We start from the raw sequence: 23,224 nt of genomic DNA on the forward strand, positions 1-23,224 counted from the left end.
ATGGTATGTTAGCTTTCATAGCGAAAGGATTTGAGTATAGGAGCAGGGAGATTCTACTGCAGTTGTACAGGGTCTTGGTGAGACCACACCTGGAGTATTGCGTACAGTTTTGGTCTCCAAATTTGAGGAAGGACATTATTGCTATAGAGGGAGTGCAGAGAAGGTTCACCAGACTGATTCCTGGGATGTCAGGACTGTCTTATGAAGAAAGACTCGATAGACTTGGTTTATACTCTCTAGAATTTAGGAGATTGAGAGGGGATCTTATCGAAACTTACAAAATTCTTAAGGGGTTGGACAGGCTAGATGCAGGAAGATTGTTCCCGATGTTGGGGAAGTCCAGGACAAGGGGTCACAGCTCAAGGATAAGGGGGAAATCCTTTAAAACCGAGATGAGGAGAACCTTTTTCACACAGAGAGTGGTGAATCTCTGGAACTCTCTGCCACAGGGGGTAGTTGAGGCCAGTTCATTGGCTATATTTAAGAGGGAGTTAGATGTGGCCCTTGTGGCCAAGGGGATCAGAGGGTATGGAGAGAAGGCAGGTACAGGATACTGAGTACGGGATACTGGATGATCAGCCATGATCAGGTGGCGGTGATCGAACTGAGTTGGCCTACTCCTGATCAGCCATGATCTATATTGAGTATAGGGCAAGCAGGTGCAGGCTCGAAGGACCGAGAATGGCCTCTACTCCTGCACCTAATTTGCAGTTTTTTCTCGCCCATACATTCCCCTGAGGGAGTGCAGCCTTTAGCCACAAGGGCCACATCTAACTCCCTCTGGAGTTTAGAAGGATAGAGCCAATGAACAATGTGGTTCCCCCCCCCCCCCCCCCCCCCCCGTCAACTAACTTCTTTGAGTGGCAGAGACATTCCAGTGCCAGTTGTCATACCACTTTCATTGCTCTCAAAAATGATGGGATTGCTCTCTCATCTGGGTCCTAAAAGATTCCTCCCCCTCCAATCCGTAAACTGTGTTTCGGTTAGAGGCGAGGTTGAGGTGCCCAACATTATTGTCATGTGTCCCAGATAGGACTAATGAAATTCGTGCTTTGCTTCAGCACAACAGAATATAGTAGGCATTAATACAGAACATATCAGTATCTGATAGTGGAGTCAGGGGATATGGGGAGAAGGCAGGAACGGGGTACTGATTGGGGGTGATCAGCCGTGATCACATTGAATGACGGTGCTGGCTCGAAGGGCCTATTGTCCATTGTGATGTTTCGGGTCGAGTCCCTTCTTCAGGCACCCGTCCCTTTTATCTGGAGATACTGCCTGTTAGTCCAGAATTTTTTTTAGTTTAGAGATACAGCGCAGAAACAGGCACTTCGCTCCACCGAGTCCACATCGACCAGCGATCTCCCGAACGTTAACACTGCCCAACACATACACACACGGGACAATTTCTCACGAATACAACTGTTCACATATATTCATGATTTGGACGAGGGGATTGAAGACTTTGTGGCCAGTTTGCAGATGATAAGCAAGCAGGTGGAAGGGCAGGTAGTGTAGACATATCAGGGACTCTGCAGAAGGACTTGGACAGGTTGAGAGAGTGTGCGGAGAATTGGCAGATGGAATGTAGTGCTGCAAAGTGTGTGGAGTCGCGCATTCTGGTAGTAGGTATAAAGGAATAAATGGCGGAGAAAATCCAGAAATGGGAGGTGCAGAGGGACTTGGGAGCGCTGGTGCAGGATTCCCAAAAAGTTCATCTGCAAGTCGAAGAAAGCAAACTCAATGCTAGCATTTTCATACAAGAGGGCTTGTATACAAAAACAGGGATGTAACGCTGAGGCTCTATGAGGCGAAAACGGGAAAGCAGACTATTATCTAAATGGTGGCCAATTGGGAAAGGGGGAGATGCAGCGAGACCTGGATGTCATGGTACACCAGTCATTGAAGGTAGGCATGCAGGTACAGCAGGCAGTAAAGAAAGCGAATGGTATGTTAGCTTTCATTGCAAGAGGATTTGAGTATAGGAGCAGGGAGGTTCTACTGCAGTTGTACAGGGTCTTGGTGAGACCACACCTGGAGTATTGCATGCAGTTTTGGTCTCCAAATCTGAGGAAGGACATTATTGCCATAGAGGGAGTGCAGAGACGGTTCACCAGACTGATTCTTGGGATGTCAGGACTGTCTTATGAAGAAAGACTGGATAGACTTGGTTTATACTCTCTAGAATTTAGGAGATTGCGAGGGGGGATCTTATAGAAACTTACAAAATTCTTAAGGGGTTGGACAGGCTAGATGCAGGAAGATTGTTCCCGATGTTGGGGAAGTCCAGGACAAGGGGTCACAGCTTAAGGATTAGGGGGAAATCCTTTAAAACCGAGATGAGGAGAACTTTTTTCACACAGAGAGTGGTGAATATCTGGAACTCTCTGCCACAGAGGGTAGTTGAGGCCACAGTTCATTGGCTATATTTAAGAGGGAGTTAGATGTGGCCCTTGTGGCCAAGGGGATCAGAGGGTATGGAGAGAAGGCAGGTACGGGATACTGAGTTGGATGATCAGCCATGATCATATTAAATGGCGGTGCAGGCTCGAAGGGCCGAATGGCCTACTCCTGCACCTAATTTCTATGTTTCAATGTTGGTCAGACCACATTTGGAATATTGTGAGCCCCGTATCTGAGGAAGGATGTGCCGGCTCTGGAGAGAGTCCAGAGGAGGTTTACAAGAACGATCCCAGGAATGAGTGGGTTAACCTATGATGAGCGTTTGTCGGCACTGGGCCTGTACTCGCTGGAGTTTAGAAGAATGGAGGGGGGGGAACCTCATTGAAACGTACAGAATAATGAAAGGCCCTGGATAGAGTGGATGTGGGGAGGATGTTTCCACTAGTGGGAGAGTCTAGGACCAGAGGGCACAGCCTCAGAATTAAAGGACGTTCTTTAAGGAGGGAGATGAGGAGGAATTTATTTAGTCAGAGGGTGGTGAATCTGTGGGATTCTTTGCTACATACGGCTGTGGAGGCCACAAGTCAGTGGATATTTTTACGGCAGAGATGGATAGATTCTTGATTAGTGCGGGTGTCAGGGGTTATGGGGAGAAGGCAGGAGAAGGGGGTGATAAATCGGAGGGAGAGATAGATCAGCCATGATTGAATGGCGGAGTGGTCCCGATGGGCCGAATGGCCTAATACTACTCCGATCACATTTTACATTTACACCAAGCCAATTAACCTACAAACCTGCACATCTGGAGTGTGGAAGGAAATTGAAGATCTCGGAGAAAACCCACGAGGGGAACGTGCAAACTCCGTACAGACAGCAGACAGATAGATTCTTGATTAGAACGGGCGTCAGGGGTTAATGAATTGAATTAAATTGAATCCATTTTATTTGCCAAGTATGTACACATACAAGGAATTTGTCTTGGTGCTTTGCCCATGAGTAACAACACAATATTCAGTAGACAATTGAAAATAAAACATTATAACATCTAAGTGCTGGAGTAACTCAGGTACATGGAACTGCAGGTGATGGTTTATTTAAAAAAGAAGACAAAAAGTGCTGGAGTAACTTGGTGATAAAGGAACTGCATATGCTGTCTTATACAAAAAAAATACAAAGTGCTGGAGTAACTCAGATACGTGGAACTGCAGGTGATGGTTTATACAAAAAAAGATACAAAGTACTGGAGTAACTCAGGTACATGGATCTGCAGGTGATGGTTTATTTTAAAAGACAAAAAGTGCTGGAGTAACTTGGTGATAAAGGAACTGCATATGCTGGCTTATACAAAAAAAATACAAAGTGCTGGAGTAACTCAGATCCATGGAACTGCAGGTGATGGTTTATAAAAAGACCCAAAGTGCTGGAGTAACTTGGTGACAAAGGAACTGCAGTTGATGGTTTATACAAAAAAAGATACAAAGTACTGGAGTGACTCAGATCCATGGAACTGCAGGTGATGGTTTATAAAAAGACACAAAGTGCTGGAGTAACTTGGTGACAAAGGAACTGCAGTTGCTGGTTTATACAAAAAAAGCACAGAGTGCTGGAGTACCAGTGGGTCGGGCAGCATCTGTGGAGAACGTTTGTGGCCGGGACTGTTCTTGCCACGTGCGAGCGTCCGGTAGTGGTGGATCTTTCACTGGAAGCTGGTGAACGTGTCTGCCTCTCCCTGTGTGCTTGTACTGCCCGCATCGTACTCGTCCGCCAGCAGGGGCTCCACCTGCCGGAGGCCGGGGTTGGGGTGGGGGCCGGGTGGGGGGTAGACCTGCCGGAGGTCGGGCAGCGCCAGGCTGTAGCGGACCAGCCTGATCCCGCGTCCGAGCGGCTTGAGTGGCCGGTAGAGGCGCCGGTAGAAGCCGAGAGTGTAGAAAGAGAGGGCGCAGAGCTGCATCGCCACGAGCAAGAGGGCAACGCAGTGGAGTAGGAGATGCGGCCAACAGGAGGGTCTTGAGCCCCGCCTGTCCAGGAGAAGGCCGGACCTCCGCGCCCAGGCGGTCATGGCGTCGTGAACGGGCCTGGCCGCGACGGGCGATGGCGGCGAGGACGTTGTCGGCTCGCCCGGGCAGGGGGCCGGCAGCGGGATTCGAACCAAGGGCACGCCGTTCAAATGGACAGGGGCACTGCAGACGGCGGCGATGTCATCCGCGGCCCCATCGGGTCCCCGCACCTTGCCCGGGTTGGCCTGGATCCATCGGGACAGGTGGTGGATGTGGTCATTGCAGACCCAAGGGTTGCCATGGAGCGCTAGGCGGAGCAGGGCGGACTTGCCCAGGAGAGACGGGGGGAGAGAGGACAGTTTGTTGTCGGAGACGTCCAGCTCCTCCAGCCCGTCCAAGGCTCCGTTGGGGAAGTCCTGGATGCGGTTGGAGGCGAGGTTGAGGTGCACGAGGTTGTGGAGCGGGTGGAAGATGTGGTCGGGGAGATGACCGATGGCGTTGCCCCGGATGCTGAGCTCGGTCAGGTTGACCAAGCCCTCGAACGCCCCCTGGGGGAGATCCGCGATCCCGTTGCCATCCAGGACCAGCTTCCTGAGATGCGGCAGGTTCCCCAGGTGGGGAATGGCGGTCAAGGCGTTGGAGGAGAGGTCCAGCCACTCCAGCGGCAGCGGGCGGTCACCCTCCAAGCGCCCGAGCCGGTTGTCGGAGAGGTCGAGGTGGCGGAGCTTCGAGAGGTTCCCGAACGAGCCGAGAGAGACGGAACGGATGGAGTTGGAAGACAAGAGGAGAACCTGGGTGTCCTCCGGGAGGGAGGGAGGGACGGACTGGAGGGAGCGGTGGCTGCAGTTCAGTCCCACCTTCCCTGCCAAGCCCGGCGATGGGTCGCAGACGGCCCAGGGTGGAGGGGTGGGCAGCGACAGAGCGGCTGGCGTCTGGGTGGTGGAGACGGGGCAGAGTTGCTCGAGGGTGAGGTTAACGATGGGCCATCCCTGCCACATAGCGGGCGATGCACACACCACACTCTCCGAGTCGGGTTCCCCCACGTACCTGAAATACACACACAATGCTCCAGTCACTCAGCGGGACAGGCGGCATCTATGGAGAGAAGGAACGGGCGACGTTTCGGGTCGAGACCCTCCTTCAAACTGAGAGTCAGGGGAGAGGGAGATACATATTCTTATATTACTAAAAGTCTGATCTTGACCGCTTTGGCCCACTGTGCTGCGATTTCTGAGAGAACGCCGCCACCTACGGCCGTCATTCTTGGCCACCTCGCTCAGAGCCCCCGTCCGCCTTCCGGGGCCGGAGGATTTTTCCCATTGATGAAAAATCAGAGAGATATTAATGTTTTTTTAAAATTCACCATTCTCTCTGGGGGGCGGGACTATAAAACCCGGAAGTGCAGTCCCTCGCTCAGTCTCTGCCAGACCCAGGAAGCGAGAGGGTCACGGCTCTCTGAGCTGTGAATAACACTGAACGCACGTCTACACCACCGTGAGACCCCTCGATGCGGCTGTAAAGTGGTTGCTGCCCAATTGTTTGCCTCGCCTTTTTAAAACGTATTAAAAGTAAGATCTTGACCGCTTTTGACTCACGGCGATGTGATTTTGGAGAGAACGTCGCCACTTATGGTCGTCATTTTTGACCACCTCGCTCAGAGCCCCTATCCGCTGGGCTGGACCAGAGGATCTTTCCCATCGATGAAAAATCAGAGAGATATTAATGTTTTAAAAAATGTCTCCATTCTCTCTGCTGCCCCTGCTGGTGGGAGGGGGAAGGGACTATAAAACCCGGAAGGGGTGTGCCTCACTCAGTCTCTGCAAGATGGAGGAATCGAGAGGGTCACGTCTCTCTGAGCTCCGAATAACACTGAACTCATGTCTACTCAACTGTGAGTGCCCTTATTGTCTCCATTGTGGAAGGGGTGTGCCTCACTCAGTCTCTGCAAGATGGAGGAATCGAGAGGGTCACGTCTCTCTGAGCTCTGAATAACACTGAACTCGTGTCTACTCAACTGTGAGTGCCCTTATATGTCTCCATTCTCTCTGCTGCCCCAGCTGGTGGGAAGGGAAAGGGACTATAAAACCCGGAAGGGGTGTGCCTCACTCAGTCTCTGCAAGATGGAGGAATCGAGAGGGTCACGTCTCTCTGAGCTCTGAATAACACTGAACTCATGTCTACTCAACTGTGAGTGCCCTTATTGTGGTTTGAAAATGAAAATATGGTTGCTTTGAAAGGCTGCACTGCAAAAAATATGGCTATTGTTGGTGGTTGTAACTGCTTTGAAATGCTGCACTGCAAAAAAAAAACGGTTGTTGCACTTGAATTTGGTGGCCTTGCACCCTGCTTGAAATGGTAGGAAACTGCATTTGAATTAGGTTGCATTGCACCCGGCTTGAAATGGAAATTCAAGGAATAGCCGTGAGTCAACTGCCAGCCCACCAGCCGTTAGTGAGTTGCCAGCACATCGGCCTTGAGTGACTGAGCTGCCACCACGAGAATCCATTTGGCCCACAATGTCCATACTAACCAGTCCCTTCAGCCCACTGTACCCATACTAGCACTCCAGAAAGCCCCCGCCCCACTGGCCACCAATATTGGAATTGGTGGAGAGGTGGAATATTGCGTTGGGGGGACCAGCCCTCCCGTGTGAACATGGGACCCAACGGGTCCCACTTAGACTAGTCTCAGTCCTAAATGGCCGACTCCTTATTCTTAAACTGTGTGTGACCCCTTGTTCAGGAAAGGGGAGGATGTGGGTGGTGGTGGGGTCCCGTTGGAGGTGGGGACAATGTCGGAGGTTCCCCACCCCCCACGTACCTGTACACGTTCCCGTCATTGCCATCCATCCAGACTTTGAGATAGTCGGCCGAGCCACACTCACAGTGCCAGGGGTTGTCATACAGGAAGACGTAGAGAAGTTTGTCGTTGCTCTCAAAGAGGTCTATGGGGATTGCTCTCAGGCTGTTATTGGAGATGTCTAAAACCTGCAGCTCCTCCAGCCCGTCCAAGGCTCCGTAGGGGAAGTTCTGGATGCGGTTGGAGGCGAGGTTGAGGTGCACGAGGTTGTGGAGCGGGTGGAAGATGTGGTCGGGGAGATGACCGATGGCGTTGCCCCGGATGCTGAGCTCGGTCAGGTTGACCAAGCCCTCGAACGCCCCCTGGGGGAGATCCGCGATCCCGTTGCCATCCAGGACCAGCTTCCTGAGATGCGGCAGGTTCCCCAGGTGGGGAATGGCGGTCAAGGCGTTGGAGGAGAGGTCCAGCCACTCCAGCGGCAGCGGGCGGTCACCCTCCAAGCGCCCGAGCCGGTTGTCGGAGAGGTCGAGGTGGCGGAGCTTCGAGAGGTTCCCGAACGAGCCGAGAGAGACGGAACGGATGGAGTTGGAAGACAAGAGGAGAACCTGGGTGTCCTCCGGGAGGGAGGGAGGGACGGACTGGAGGGAGCGGTGGCTGCAGTTCAGTCCCACCTTCCCTGCCAAGCCCGGCGATGGGTCGCAGACGGCCCAGGGTGGAGGGGTGGGCAGCGACAGAGCGGCTGGGCGTCTGGGTGGTGGAGACGGGGCAGAGTTGCTCGAGGGTGAGGTTAACGATGGGCCATCCCTGCCACATAGCGGGCGATGCACACACCACACTCTCCGAGTCGGGTTCCCCCACGTACCTGAAATACACACACAATGCTCCAGTCACTCAGCGGCTTTTGAGGATGTAACTAGGAAAATGGACAAGGGAGAGCCAGTGGATGTAGTGTACCTGGACTTTCAGAAAGCATTTGATAAGGTCCCACATAGGAGATTAGTGGGCAAAATTAGGGCACATGGTATTGGGGGTAGAGTGCTGACATGGATAGAGAAGTGGTTGGCAGACAGGCAGACACGCTAGAATTTAGAAGATTGAGGGGGGATCTTATAGAAACTTACAAAATTCTTAAGGGGTTGGACAGGCTAGATGCAGGAAGATTATTCCCGATGTTGGGGAAGTCCAGAACTAGGGGTCACACAGTTTAAGGATAAGAGGGAAATCTTTTAGGACCGAGATGAGAAAATCATTTTTTACACACAGAGTGGTGTATCTGTGGAATTCTCTGCCACAGAAGGTAGTTGAGGCCACAGTTCATTGGCTATATTTAAGAGGGAGTTAGATGTGGCCCTTGTGGCTAAAGGGATCAGGGGGTATGGAGAGCAGGCAGGGATGGGATACTGAGTTGAATGATCAGCCATGATCATTTTGAATGGCGGTGCTGGCTCGAAGGGCCGAATGGCCTCTACTCCTGCATCTATTTTCTATGTTTCTATGTTTTCTATGAAACAAAGAGTAGGGATTAACGGGTCCCTTTCAGAATGGCAGGCAGTGACTAGTGGGGTACCGCAAGGCTCAGTGCTGGGACCGCAGCTATTTACAATATACATCAATGATTTAGATGAAGGGATTCAAAGTAACATTAGCAAATTTGCAGATGACACAAAGCTGGGCGGCAGTGTGGACTGGAATGCTATGAGAATGCAGAATGACTTGGACAGGTTGGGGGAGTGGGCAGATGCATGGCAGATGCAGTTTAATGTGGATAAATGTGAGGTTATCCTCTTTGGTAACAAAATCAGGAAGGCAGATTATTATCTAAATAGAGTCAAGTTGGGAAAAGGGGAAGTACAACGAGATCTGGGGGTACACAAAAATGCTGGAGAAACTCAGCGGGTGCAGCAGCATCTATGGAGCGAAGGAAATAGGCAACGTTTCGGGCCAAAACCCTTCTTCAGACGTCTTCCGATCTGGGGGTCCTTGGTCATCAGTCTATGAAAGTAAGCATGCAGGTACAGCAGGCAGTGAAGAAAGCGAATGGCATGTTGGCCTTCATAACATCTTGGTCTTATAGAAACTTACAAAATTCTTAAGGGGTTGGACAGGCTAGATGCAGGAAGATTGTTCCCGATGTTGGGGAAGTCCAGGACAAGGGGTCACAGCTTAAGGATAAGGGGGAAATCCTTTAAAACCGAGATGAGGAGAACATTTTTCACACAGAGAGTGGTGAATCTCTGGAACTCTCTGCCACAGAGGGTAGTTGAGGCCAGTTCATTGGCTATATTTAAGAGGGAGTTAGATGTGGCCCTTGTGGCCAAGGGGATCAGAGGGCATGGAGAGAAGGCAGGTACGGGATACTGAGTTGGATGATCAGCCATGATTATATTGAATGGCGGTGCAGGCTCGAAGGGCCGAATGGCCTACTCCTGCACCTAATTTCTATGTTTCTATGTTTCTATAACAAGAGGAGTTGAGTATAGGAGCAAGCAGGTCCTTCTGCAGTTATACAGAGCCCTAGTGAGACCACACATGGATGTATTGTGTGCAGTTTTGGCCCCCTAATTTGAGGAAGGACATTCTTGCTATTGAGGGAGTGCAGCGTAGGTTTACAAGGTTAATTCCCGGGATGGCGGGACTGTCATATGCTGAGAGAATGGAGCGTTTGGGCTTGTATACTCTGGAGTTTAGAAGGATGAGAGGGGATCTTATAAGGTCCCGTTGGAGGTGGGGACAATGTCGGAGGTTCCCCCCCCCCCCCCCACGTACCTGTACACGTTCCCGTCATTTTCTTCCATCCATTCTTTGAGATATTCGGCCGAGCCACACTCACAGTGCCAGGGGTTGTCATACAGGTAGACGTAGAGAAGTATTTCATTGCTCTCAAAGAGGTCTGTGGGGATTGCTCTCAGGCTGTTATTGGAGATGTCTAAAGACTGCAGCTCCTCCAGCCCGTCCAAGGCTCCGTTGGGGAAGTCCTGGATGCGGTTGGAGGCGAGGTTGAGGTGCACGAGGTTGTGGAGCGGGTGGAAGATGTCGTCGGGGAGATGACCGATGGCGTTGCCCCGGATGCTGAGCTCGGTCAGGTTGACCAAGCCCTCGAACGCCCCCTGGGGGAGATCCGCGATCCCGTTGCCATCCAGGACCAGCTTCCTGAGATGCGGCAGGTTCCCCAGGTGGGGAATGGCGGTCAAGGCGTTGGAGGAGAGGTCCAGCCACTCCAGCGGCAGCGGGCGGTCACCCTCCAAGCGCCCGAGCCGGTTGTCGGAGAGGTCGAGGTGGCGGAGCTTCGAGAGGTTCCCGAACGAGCCGAGAGAGACGGAACGGATGGAGTTGGAAGACAAGAGGAGAACCTGGGTGTCCTCCGGGAGGGAGGGAGGGACGGACTGGAGGGAGCGGTGGCTGCAGTTCAGTTCCATATTCCCTCCCTGGCATTTGTAGCAATCACACTGAGGAGATGTTCGACCACTCCTGAGGGAGCACAAGCCGATGACAACCACAAGATACGCGAGCCATGGCTGCCCCATTCCTGGAAGAGAAAAAGTACATTGATTTCTAGAATATATTTATTTCTGGAATTTACTAGACAAAGTGGGACCCGTTGGGTCCCATGTTCACACGGGAGGGCTGGTTTCCCCAACGCAATATTCCACCTCTCTCCACCAAATTCCGTGGGGGGGGGGTGGGGGGGGGGGGGGGGGGGGGGGGCTTTCTGGAGTGCTGGTATGGGTTCTTGGGGTGGCAGCTCAGTCCCTCAAGCCTGATCTGCTGGCAGCTCACTCACGGCTGGTGGGCTGGCAGTTGACTCATGGCTATTCCTTGAAATTCCATTTCAAGCAGGGTGCAAGGCCACCAAATTCAAATCCATGTTCCTACCATTTCAAGCATTGTGCAAGACCACCAAATTCAAGTGCAGTTTCCAACCACTTCAAGCATTGTGCAAGGCCACCGAATTCAAGTGCAGTTTCCAACCACTTCAAGCATTGTGCAAGGCCACCAAATTCAAATGCAGTTTCATTCCATTTCATGCAGGGTGAAACCACCATAAAACCACACAAAACACCAAACTCACAGTTCAGTAGACATTCAGTGTGTTCAGTTGATTCACAGCTCAGACAGTCGTGACCTCTCCCTCCCCCATCATGCAGAGACTGAGCCACACCCACACGTCCGGGTTTTATAACCCCTCCCCCTCCCACCGTAAAAGGTGTGGCCTTCATGGCGTGATTGACAGGAGAGAGATTCTCAACATTTTTTAAACACTAATAACACTTTTATTTTTCATTGATGGGAAGAATTCTCTGCACCTGCTGAGCAGAGGGGGACTGGGTAAGATGGGCAAAAATACAGCCGTAAGTGGTAGCATTTTATCTAAAATCAATATACAGTGCAAAACAGGAAGTGCATTTGCAGTAGTGCCTTTTAACTTCAAGCCAAAGCACCCAAGCCACCATTTGCAGTAAGTAGTGCCTTTGAACTTCAAGCCAAAGCTCCCTAGCCACCATTTGCAGTAAGTACTGCCTTTTAACTTCAAGCCAAAGCACCCAAACAACCATTTGCAGGCAGAGTCTTTTTACTTCAAACAAACCCATATTTTCATTTTCAAACCACATTAAGGGGACTCACAGTTGAGTAGGCATGTGTTCAGTGTTATTCAGAGCTCAGAGAGACGTGACCCTTTGGCTTCATCCATCTTGCAGAGACTGAGTGAGGCACACCAATTCCTGGTTTTATAGTCCCTCCCCCTCCCTCCAGCAGGGGCAGCAGAGCGAATGGTGAATTTTTAAAAAACATTAATATCTCTCTGGGTGGAAGAAGCTGTTCCTGAGTGTGGTGGTGCTGTGTCTTTAACAGTGAAGCTGTACAGGACCCTAGTGAGACCACACCTTGAGTATTGTGTGCAGTTTAGGTCTCCAAATTTGAGGAAGGGCAATCTTGCTGTTGAGGGAGCTCAGCGTAGGTTTCACCAGGTTATTCCCGGGATGGCGGGACTGTCATATGCTGAGCAACTGGGCTTGTACACTCTGGATTTAGAAGGATGAGAGGGTATCTCATTGAAACATATAAGATTATTAAGGGTTTGGACACGCTAGAGGCAGGAAACATGTTCCCGATGTTGGGGGAGCCATTTAGAACGGAGATAAGGAAACACTTTTTCTCACAGAGAGTGGAGAGTCTGTGGAATTCTCTGCCTCAGAGGGCGGTGGAGGCCGGTTCTCTGGATGCTTTCAAGAGAGAGCTAGATAGGGGTCTTAAAGATAGTGGAGTCAGGGGAGAAGGCAGGAACGGGGCACAGATTGGGGATGATCACATTGAATGGTGGTGCAGGCTCGAAGGGCCGAATGGCCTCATCCTGCGCCTATTGTCTATTGTCTATTGACAGTGACTAGTGTGTTTTGGATTTGCTGGGGTTGGCGAGAAGGAGGGTTATCTTTGCGAGGCAGACAGAGAGACGGGGGGGGGGGGGGGGGAGAGAACATCATATCGTTCCCTGTTTGACAGCTGTCAGAGTTAGGAAATGAGACCAGTCTTTCGAAGCCTCGTTCTATTTCGATCTGGTGGTTCGGCGGTTCGAGCTGCTGCCCCAAAGACAGCTCCAAAGAACCAGAGAGTTCAATCCTGACTCCACCAATCCACGGAAAAAACCCAGCGAGACCAGGCAGCATCTCTGGAGAGGAGGAACGTTTCGGGTCGAGACCCTTCTTCAGACCGATTGGGGACAAGCGGAAACGAGGGATACAGATGTTGACGTGGAGAGATAGAAACATAGAAATTAGGTGCAGGAGTAGAGGCCATTCGGCCCTTCGAGCCTGCACCGCCATTCAATATGATCATGGCTGATCATCCAACTCAGTATCCCATCCCTGCCTTCTCTCCATACCCCCTGATCCCCTTAGCCACAAGGGCCACATCTAACTCCCTCTTAAATATAGCCAATGAACTGTGTGGCCTCGACTACCCTCTGCGGCAGAGAGTTCCACAGATTCACCGCTCTCTGTGTGAAAAAAGTTCTTCTCATCTCGGTTTTTAAAGGATTTCCCCCTTATCCTTAAGCTGTGACCCCTTGTCCTGGACTTCCCCCAACATCGGGAACAATCTTCCTGCATCTAGCCTGTCCAACCCCTTAAGAATTTTGTAAGTTTCTATAAGATCCCCTCTCAATCTCCTAAATTCTAGAGAGTATAAACCAAGTCTATCCAGTCTTTCTTCATAAGACAGTCCTGACATCCCAGGAATCAGTCTGGTGAACCTTCTCTGCACACCCTCTAATAACAATGAACAATGAACGGAAGATGCGCATAAAACAACAATAGACAATAGATGCAGGGGTAGAGGCCATTCGACCCTTCGAGCCAGCACCGCCATTCAATGTGATCATGGCTGATCATCCCCAATCAGTACCCCGTTCCTGCCTTCCGACAATAGAGGAATGCCTTACGACATTGTCAGCTGTTTGCTGGGTGAGAACGAGAAGCTGGTGCGATTTTGGTTGTGGGGGAGGGATAGAGAGAGAGGCAATGCCGGGGCTAGCTGAAGTGAGAGATATCTAAAGTCTTACCACTGAGTTGGAAGCTGGCCAAGCGAAATATGAGATGCCGTTTCTCGATGCTTTATTGTCAACGATATACTTTATTGTAACATCTACCTACAGTAGGTACGGTGAGAGTCTCTGTTTGTGTGTACAATAGATAATCACGCAAAGAGTCGCCACGTATCTCTGCCTCCGACTACGTTACTCCTTATAGTCTAGGATCCCTCTATGTTCTTAACGGACCGAGCTGCCAGAGGAGGTAGTTGAGGCGGGGACTATCCCAATGTTAGACAGGTACATGGATAGGACAGGTTTGGAGGGATATGGACCAAACGCAGGCAGGTGGGACTAGTGTAGCTGGGGCATGTTGGCCGGTGCGGACAAGATGGGCCTGTGTCACTCTAAGACACTCTAAGATAATTAACAAACTCCCAGCCACCATGAAGCAGATGAAGAATAAATACTTTACCGGGCAGTTTCCCCGATGTGGGATTCCAGAGTCTTTCAGGAATGCTGCTCCACGGCGCCAGATGCAAGGAACGACCGCACTCGAGCTGTGCTTATCGAACGCTGCCGGGACGACGTGCGGCCTCACGGACAGCCCGTCCTTTTAGCGGAGTGACAAGAGGAAGCCACTTCTCACTATCTTCCTTGTACCATGAGGAACGCACGGGGCATCGGTCATTGTATTGTATTGTATATCTTTATTGTCATTTCCTGAGTATTCACATACCCAGAGGAAACAAAAAAACGTTGCTCAACCAGTGTCCATTCAGTGTGCAGTAAAAATAAATAGAAATAAAAATACATATATTATACATATACATTGCACGCACACCCCCATCCACATTAACGGGACGGAGGTGGAACGTGTTTCTAGCTTCAGGTTCCTGGGAGTCAACATCTCCGATGACCTTTCTTGGACCCACAATACCTCTACTCTGATCAAGAAGGCTCACCAGCGTCTCTTCTTCCTGAGGAGACTGAAGAAGGTCCATCTGTCTCCTCAGATCCTGGTGAACTTCTACCGCTGCACCATCGAGAGCATCCTTACCAACTGTATCACAGTATGGTACGGCAACTGCTCTGTCTCCGACCGGAAGGCATTGCAGAGGGTGGTGAAAATTGCCCAACGCATCACCGGTTCCTCGCTCCCCTCCATTGAGTCTGTCCAAAGCAAGCGCTGTCTGCGGAGGGCGCTCAGCATCGCCAAGGACTGCTCTCACCCCAACCATGGACTGTTTACCCTCCTACCATCCGGGAGGCGCTACAGGTCTCTCCGTTGCCGAACCAGCAGGTCGAGGAGCAGCTTCTTTCCGGCGGCTGTCACTCTACTCAACAACGTACCTCGGTGACTGCCAATCACCACCCCCCACCCCCCCCGGACACTTATTATTATTATTATTATTATTTTTTTATTTTTTATTTATTCAAATCGTTTGCTATGTCGCTCTTCAAGGGAGATGCTAAATGCATTTCGTTGTCTCTGTACTGTACACTGACAATGACAATTAAAATTGAATCTGAATCTGAATCTGAATCTGATATATCATGAACAAATTTAACTCTCTACTAAACATTCAACAGGCGTTCCGATCGGCAGCGGCACGACGGTGGCTCTGCTGCAGTGTGTCCAGGTTGGTGGTTGGTGCGCGATACTTTGGCAGGGGACAAAGTCCGTTTATCAGTCTTATAGCCTGCGGGAAGAAGCTGAGGAGCATCCTGCTGGTTTTGCAGCTAATGCTCCTGTACCTCTTCCCAGATGGCAGGATGGGGAATATGTGATGCGATGGGTGGTAGGGGTCTTTGATGATGGAGATGGCTCTGCTGATACATCTCTTCCTGTATATGTCCAGCAGGAAAGGGAGTGGAGCACCAGTAATCCTGCTGGCTGTCTTCACAATCCTGTCTAGTTGGTGCCGTTCGTACGCCTTGCAGCTCCCGAACCAGGAAGTGATGCCGCAGGTCAATGTGCTCTCGATTGTCCCCCTATAAAAAGTCCGTAGGTGTGTGGTGGGGAGACCTGCTTTACGTAGTCTTCGGAGAGGGTGTAGTCGCTGCTGGGCTCTCTTGACCAGTGCTGTGGTGTTGGCCGTGGACGTCAGGTCATCAGACAGATGTAGTCCTAGGAATAACAGGCACGTGCATTCCTACAGCTCGTGGTCTCTGGCGTGTCCAAACCCTTAACAATCTTATATGTTTCAATAAGATCCCCTCTCATCCTTCTGAACTCCAGAGTGTACAAGCCCAGCTGCTCCATTCTCTCAGCATATGACAGTCCCGCCATCCCGGGAATTAACCTGGTGAACCTACGCTGGGCTCCCTCAATAGCAAGAATGTCCTTCCTCAAATTAGGGGACCAAAACTGTACACAATACTCAAGGTGTGGTCTCACCAGGGCCCTGTACAACTGCAGAAGGACCTCTTTGCTCCTAGACTCGATTCCTCTTGTAATGAAGGCCAACAGGCCAAAACTGCACACAATACTCCAGGTGTGGTCTCACCAGGGCCCTGTACAACTGCAGAAGGACCTCTTTGCTCCTATACTCAACTCCTCTTGTAATGAAAGCCAACATGCCAAAACTGCACACAATACTCCAGGTGTGGTCTCACTAGGGCCCTGTACAACTGCAGAAGGACCTCTTTGCACCTATACTCAACTCCTCTTGCAATGAAGGCCAACAGGCCAAAACTGCACACAATACTCCAGGTGTGGTCTCACCAGGGCCCTGTACAACTGCAGATGTACATCTTTGCACCTATACTCAACTCCTCTTGCAATGAAGGCCAACAGGCCAAAACTGCACACAATACTCCAGGTGTGGTCTCACCAGGGCCCTGTACAACCGCAGAAGGACCTCTTTGCTCCTACACTCGACACACCTTCTTTCTCTGAGCTCCGAGCTCCCTCTCTGGCTTGCCTTCATTCCCACACTCTCTCTGTCTCTCTCTCTCTCCCTCTCTGCCTCCTGTTCCTTCCCCTCATACCCCAACCTCCTCCGACCTAGCGGGGCCCCTCTCCCGCTGAGCCATCGTGCTGCCCCCACCTTTGTTAGTAAACAGGGAGCTGTTAATAATTTCTTTCTAAATAAATCGTCAAGCCAGTGTCCTTGAAGCGGATGGGATTGGTGGGACAAGGGAGGAGGAGGTGGGGGGGGAGATAGTGACCATTGGACCTCTAGTGGGAGCAGAAACACAGCGGTCGACACAGCTCGGAGCTACAAAGGCAACTTCTCTCCAGTGTCAAGGACTCAAGGCCTGGTCTAGGCCTGTGCAACGACAACCTCAAGGGCCATGGAGCTGTGGCTTCACCTCTCCTTCCTGTCCACAGCCCTGGCCTTGGATGGTGAGTTCTCAGGCTAGGCCTTGCCGAACCATAATTATATGACGTTAAAAATCCAGCCTGCGTTGTAATCCCATCAGATAAAGATAATTTGACAGCTATGTGCGGTATGAACATCGACTTCTCTAATTTCAGGTAGTCCCTACTTTCTCCTCCCCTTCCCAGCTCTCCCTCCACCTCTTCCTTTCTTCTTCCCCCCAACCGCACATCAGTAGGCCCGAAACGTGGCCTATTTCCTTCGCTCCATAGATGCTGCCTCACCCGCTGAGCTTCTCCAGCATTTTCGTCTCCTTTGATAGCGAATTCACTTTCGATGGACAACAGGTGCAGCCCTATCTAGCTCTCTTGACAATAGACAATAGGTGCAGGAGTAGAGGCCATTCGGCCCTTCGAGCCAGCACCGCCATTCAATGTGATCATGGCTGATCATCCCCAATCAGTACCCCGTTCCTGCCTTCTCCCCATATCCACTGACTCCGCTATCTTTAAGAGCCCTATCTAGCTCTCTTGACAATAGACAATAGGTGCAGGAGTAGGCCATTTGGCCCCCTTCGAGCCAGCATCGCCATTCACTGTGATCATGGCTGATCATCCACAATCAGTACCCCTGTTCCTGCCTTCTCCCCCATATCCCCCGACTCCGCTATCTTCAAGAGCCCTATCTAGCTCTCTCTTGAAAGTATCCAGAGAACCGGCCTCCACCGCCCTCTGATGCAGAGAATTCCACAGACTCACTCCGATGTTGGGGGAGTCCAGAACCGGGGGCCACACAGTTTAAGAATAAGGGGTAAGAGAACAAGGAAACACTTTTTCTCACAGAGTTGTGAGTCTGTGGAATTCTCTGCCTCAGAGGGCGGTGGAGGCCGGTTCTCTGGATACTTTCAAGAGAGAGCTAGATAGGCTCTTAAAGATAGCGGAGTCAGGGGATATGGGGAGAAGGCAGGAATGGGGTACTGATTGGGGATGATCAGCCATGATCACATTGAATGGCGGTGCTGGCTCGAAGGGCCGAATGGCCTCTACTCCTGCACCTATTGTCTAACACACTGCTAATTAGAGTGGTTGTAGTATAGGCCTGGCTTTAAAATAAAAACAAGGGGCAAGCAGAAAAAATCGTGCTTTATACAATCAAAAATAAATCATTCGTTTTTTTGTTTTGGAGATACAGTACCGAAACAGGCCCTTCGGCCCACCGTGTCTCTGCCGACCAGCGATCCCCGCACACTAACACTACCCTACACACACACCACACACACACACACACACACACACACACACACACACACACACACACACACACACACACACACACACACACACACACACACACACACACACACACACACACACACACACACACACACACACACACTAGGGACAATTTACAATTTATACCAAAACCAATTAACCTACAAACCCGTACGTCTTTGGAGTGTGGGAGGAAACCGGAGCACCCGGAGAAAACCCACGCAGGACACGGGGAGAGAACGTGCAAACTCCGCACAGACAGCGCCCGTGGTCAGGATCGAACCCGGGTCTCTGGCGCTGTGTGGCAGCGACTCTGTATACAGTTGGGTGCAGCACTTTGATGGGGGGGTTGGGGATGACCAGCCGTGATGTCATTGAGTGGCGGTGCTGGCTCGACGGGCCGAATGGTCTACTCCTGCACCCGTTGTCTGTTTCGACAGTAATGACAGTCTCTGCCTTTTCTCTCCGGCAGAGGTGCTAATGGACACGCAGATGGCAACGGAGGAACTGAACTGGCTGGCAGTGCCCAGCAGTGGGGTAAGATGCCAGTTACCTATCACCTACCTCGTGCCATCTCACTCCAGTGTAGCAGCGCTCATGGAGTTAGCTTTGGCAGCGTCTAAACCAGCCCTGCCACCCACCGGGTCTAACGGTCTCGAGGATGTTGCTAGGACCAGCGCAGGTGGGACATGTAGATGGGACATGTTGGTTGGTGTGGGCAAGTTGGGATGAAGTGCCTGTTCCCAGTAGTTGACAATAGACAATAGACAATAGGTGCAGGAGTAGAGGCCATTCGGCCCTTCGAGCCAGCACCGCCATTCAACGTGATCATCCCCAATCAGTACCCTGTTCCTGCCTTATCCCCTGACTCCGCCATCTTTAAGAGCCCCATCTAGCTCTCTCCTGAAAGCATCCAGAGAACCGGCCTCTGAGGCAGAGAATTCCACAGACTCACCACTCTCTGTGAGAAAAAGTGTTTCCTCGTCTCCGTTCTAAATGGCTTAAACCCCTTATTCTTAAACTGTGTGTGTGTGTGTGGCCCCTGGTTCTGGACTCACCCAACATCGGGAACATGTTTCCTGCCTCTAGCGTGTCCAAAGCCCTTAATAATGTTTCAATAAGATGTCCTCTCATCCTTCTAAACTCCAGAGCGTACAAGCCCAGCCGCTCCACATTCTCTCAGCATTTGACAGACCCGCCATCCCGGGAATTAACCTGGGCTCCCTCAATAGCAAGAATGTCCTTCCTCAAATTAGGGGACCAAAACTGTACACAATACTCCAGGTGTGGTCTCACTAGGGCCCTGTGCAACTGCAGAAGGACCTCTTTGCTCTTGTGGCCTACTACTTGTGGCATCCATTGTCTATCCAAGTCCTATCAACATTGAATTTGTTGTACAGGGTCTTGGTGCAGTTGTGCAGTTGTACAGGGTCTTGGTGAGACCACACCTGGAGTATTGCGTACAGTTTTGGTCTCCTAATCTGAGGAAGGACATTCTTGCCATAGAGGGAGTACAGAGAAGGTTCACCAGAATGATTCCTGGGATGTCAGGACTTTCATATGAAGAAAGACTGGATAGACTCGGCTTGTACTCGCTAGAATTTAGAAGATTGAGGGGGGATCTTTTAGAAACTTACAAAATTCTTAAGGGGTTGGACAGGCTAGATGCAGGAAGATTGTTCCCGATGTTGGGGAAGTCCAGGACAAGGGGTCACAGCTTAAGGATAAGGGGTAAATCTTTTAGGATCGAGATGAGGAAAACATTTTTCACGCAGAGAGTGGTGAATCTGTGGAACTCATAGAATCATGTTTCTATGTTTCAGGCACGAAGGGCCGAATGGCCTCTACTCCTGCACCTTGTTCCCGATGTTAGGGAAGTCCAGGACAAGGGGTCACAGCTTAAGGATAAGGGGGAAATCCTTTAAAACCGAGATGAGAAGAACTTTTTTCACACAGAGAGTGGCGAATCTCTGGAACTCTCTGCCACAGAGGGTAGTTGAGGCCAGTTCACTTTGGCTATATTTAAGAGGGAGTTGGATGTGGCCCTTGTGGCTAAGGGGATCAGGGGGTATGGAGAGTAGGCAGGTACGGGATACTGAGTTGGATGATCAGCCATGATCATATTGAATGGTGGTTCAGGCACGAAGGGCCGAATGGCCTCTACTCCTGCACCTATTGTCTATGTATCTATGTATCTATGTATCTATGTATCCCCACCAAGCTCACCACCAAACTCCACCAGCTAGGCCTCAGCTCGCCGATATGCGATTGGATCCTGAACTTTCTGACGGAGCGACCGCAGGCAGTGAGACTGGGCACCGCACCTGTCCTTGATCAGCCATGATCATATTGAATGGCGGTTCAGGCACGAAGGGGCGAATGGCCTCTACTCCTGCACCTATTGTCTATGTTTCTATGATTTCTCTAACTTTGTCAAATCAAATAATCTTGACTGGAGCGCTGGTCGAGGCTGGCGATCTTTGATTGATGGCGTCTCTGTCTGTTGCAGTGGGAGGAGACGGTGGCCGTGGATACGAACTTCAACACCATTCGAACCCACCGTGTGTGCAACATGGAAAGCCCCAACCAGGACAACTGGCTGAGGAGCGGCTTCATCGGGCGTGGAGAGGCCCGCCTGGTGTACGTGGACCTGCGCTTCACCATGAGGGACTGCAGGTCGTTCCAGAGCCCGTGCCGGGAGACGTTCTCGGTCTACCACCGTGAGGCAGACAGCGAGGGGGATGTGGAGGCCCCGGGAGTCTCTGGGCTGAGGGAGGACTACGCCAAGGCGGGCGAGCTTTCCGCGGAGCTGGTCTTCACGCTGGGGGAAGGCGGCGGGGTGAACCGGGCCACGGTGGCGGTCGGCCCACTCTCCAAGGCCGGCTTCAGGCTGGCCTTCCGGGACCGCGGGGCCTGTGCCAACCTGCTGTCCGTGCGGGCCTACTACAGGTAGGTATGTTACAAAACCTACCTGAATCGTCATTGGGAATCTGCCCTCAGCCATGTCGGCGATTTTGGCGCTGTTTGGAGACGGCGGGTTTAAAACGCGATTTTTACTAGGCTGTACTAATCGCAGATGTTCAGCCTAGTAAATCATTAACGAAAAATCGCTGCAAGACCCGGTCGCAAAAAGTATTATTAGTTTTATAGGCCTCGATAATATAGTTATAATAGTTTTAAAATTACTCTCTGATTTCGCAACCTCTCGCAGCCCCAGGGTTTTATAAAGCAAACAATTAAAGGTATGTACCTTATTTTTACATTAAATGGGGCATATATATAACCCTGAATATCAAGTTATCTATAACGAATAGTTCATTTTGGGCTTTTTATATCCCGCAGTATTTTTCTCGGCATTTGAGGGCACTAATCCAGCGCTATGTCAACATTCTAAACCAGCGCGTTCCACATGAACCCACTAGAAAGCCGATTTAAATGGGCATTTATTTACAGCAATTGAACACTAAATTCCTTCCATTTGGCCTATAAATTAATGTAAATTAGATATAAAAATCATGTTATATTGTGAATTATTTGTGAATAATCTTTGGACACTTAGGCTATTTAAAAATGTTAATCTTTCCTTAAGAAATGGGCTTTTGACTATCCAAGATCACAGCTTTTTGGTAATGTCCATTGAAAATCAATAGGGAACAAGATGCTAATTTCCGAGTATGAAAATGGCCATAACTTTTTTAATACTTGAGATATGAAAGTGAATTTGGTGTCAAATTAAACTTATTGTTATGCTTTATCTGATGGGATAAATTGCAGACTTGATTTTTTAAATCTCAAAATTTTGTAACATTGCTACTACAGGAGGTGCCCGCCCGCCATCCTGGGCCTGGCGCGCTTCGCCGCCACCGCCACGGGCCCAGCCCCCACCTCACTGTTGCCCGTAGGCGGCTCGTGCGTGGACGGGGCCCAGGAGGCCGACACGCCGCCCACGATGCACTGCAGCGGGGAGGGCCACTGGCTGGCGCCCGCCGGAGCCTGCCGGTGTAGGCCCGGTTACCGGGGCAACCAGGAGCTCACGGCCTGTACAGGTAACCAGGGCCTCCACTCACGCTCACCCTTCTCACCCTCACTCCCCCTCCCTTTCCCTTCTCCTCCTCCCTCCCCCTCCCTCTCCCTTCTCTCTCCCCGCTTCCCTCCCCCTCCCTCCCTCTCCCTCCCTCACCCTCTCCTCTCCCTCTCCCTCTCCCTCTCCCTCTCCCTCTCCCTTCCCTCCCCCCCCCCCCACCTCCTACCCCCTCCCCTTCCCCCCCCCCCTCCCCCCCCCCCCCCTCCCTCTCCCCTCTCCCTTCTCCCTCACCTCCCCGCTCCCCCTCTCCCCTCTCCCTCTCCCCTCCCTCTCCCTCTCCCTCACCTCCCCCTCCTCTCTCCCCCTTCTCCCTCCCTCTCCCCCTCCCTCACCTCCCCCACCCTCTCCCTCTCCCTCTCACCCCCTCCCTCACCTCCCCCCTCACCTCCCCCCCCTCTGCCCTCTTCCCTCCCCTCCCTCTCCCTCTCCCTCACCTCCCCCTCCCCCTCCCTCTCCCCCCTCCCCTCCCCTCCCCTCCCCTCTCCCTCCCCCTCCTCCTCCCCCTCACCCCACTCCCTCTCTCCCCCTCCCCATTCCCCCTCAACTCTCCCCTCTCCCTCTCCCCCTCTCTCCCCTCTCCCTCCCTCTCCCCCTCCTCTCGCCTCTTCCCTCCCCCCTCCCTCACCCCCACCTTCTCCCTCCCCCTCTTCCCTCCCTTCCCTCCCCTCCCCTCCCCCTCTCCCCCTCCCCCTCTCCCTCTCCCTCCCTCCCCCTCTCCTCTCCCCCCCTCACCTCCCCTCCGCCTCACCCCTCAGCCTCTCCTCCACCCCCATTTCCCTCATCCTCATCACACACTCATCACATACAGTGTGGAAACAGGC

At 51.6% G+C, this 23,224-nt stretch overlaps 2 protein-coding genes across 2 annotated transcripts; one reads left to right on the top strand and one right to left on the bottom strand.

The window, feature by feature from the left end:
• Nucleotides 1-1,086: 1,086 nt before the first annotated feature.
• LOC129694747 (slit homolog 3 protein-like) lies at nucleotides 1,087-14,414 on the bottom strand. Its single transcript, XM_055631502.1, is given in 5 exon segments — nucleotides 1,087-5,447; nucleotides 7,221-7,828; nucleotides 7,830-8,061; nucleotides 9,966-10,725; nucleotides 14,198-14,414. Coding segments are annotated over 4 exon segments (2,946 nt in total). The 5' UTR covers nucleotides 10,724-10,725; nucleotides 14,198-14,414; the 3' UTR covers nucleotides 1,087-4,099.
• A 2,501-nt stretch (nucleotides 14,415-16,915) lies between these two features.
• LOC129694748 (ephrin type-B receptor 3-like) lies at nucleotides 16,916-22,388 on the top strand (the record flags this gene model as incomplete). The annotated part of the gene is made up of 4 exons (XM_055631503.1): nucleotides 16,916-17,074; nucleotides 18,792-18,856; nucleotides 20,829-21,268; nucleotides 22,139-22,388. Coding segments are annotated over exons 1-4 (807 nt in total), but the record flags the coding sequence as incomplete, so codon positions are not given.
• Between the last annotated feature and the right edge of the window lie 836 nt (nucleotides 22,389-23,224).

Source organism: Leucoraja erinacea, unplaced genomic scaffold, assembly GCF_028641065.1.
Source record: "Leucoraja erinacea ecotype New England unplaced genomic scaffold, Leri_hhj_1 Leri_782S, whole genome shotgun sequence".
Lineage (NCBI taxonomy): Eukaryota > Metazoa > Chordata > Chondrichthyes > Rajiformes > Rajidae > Leucoraja > Leucoraja erinaceus.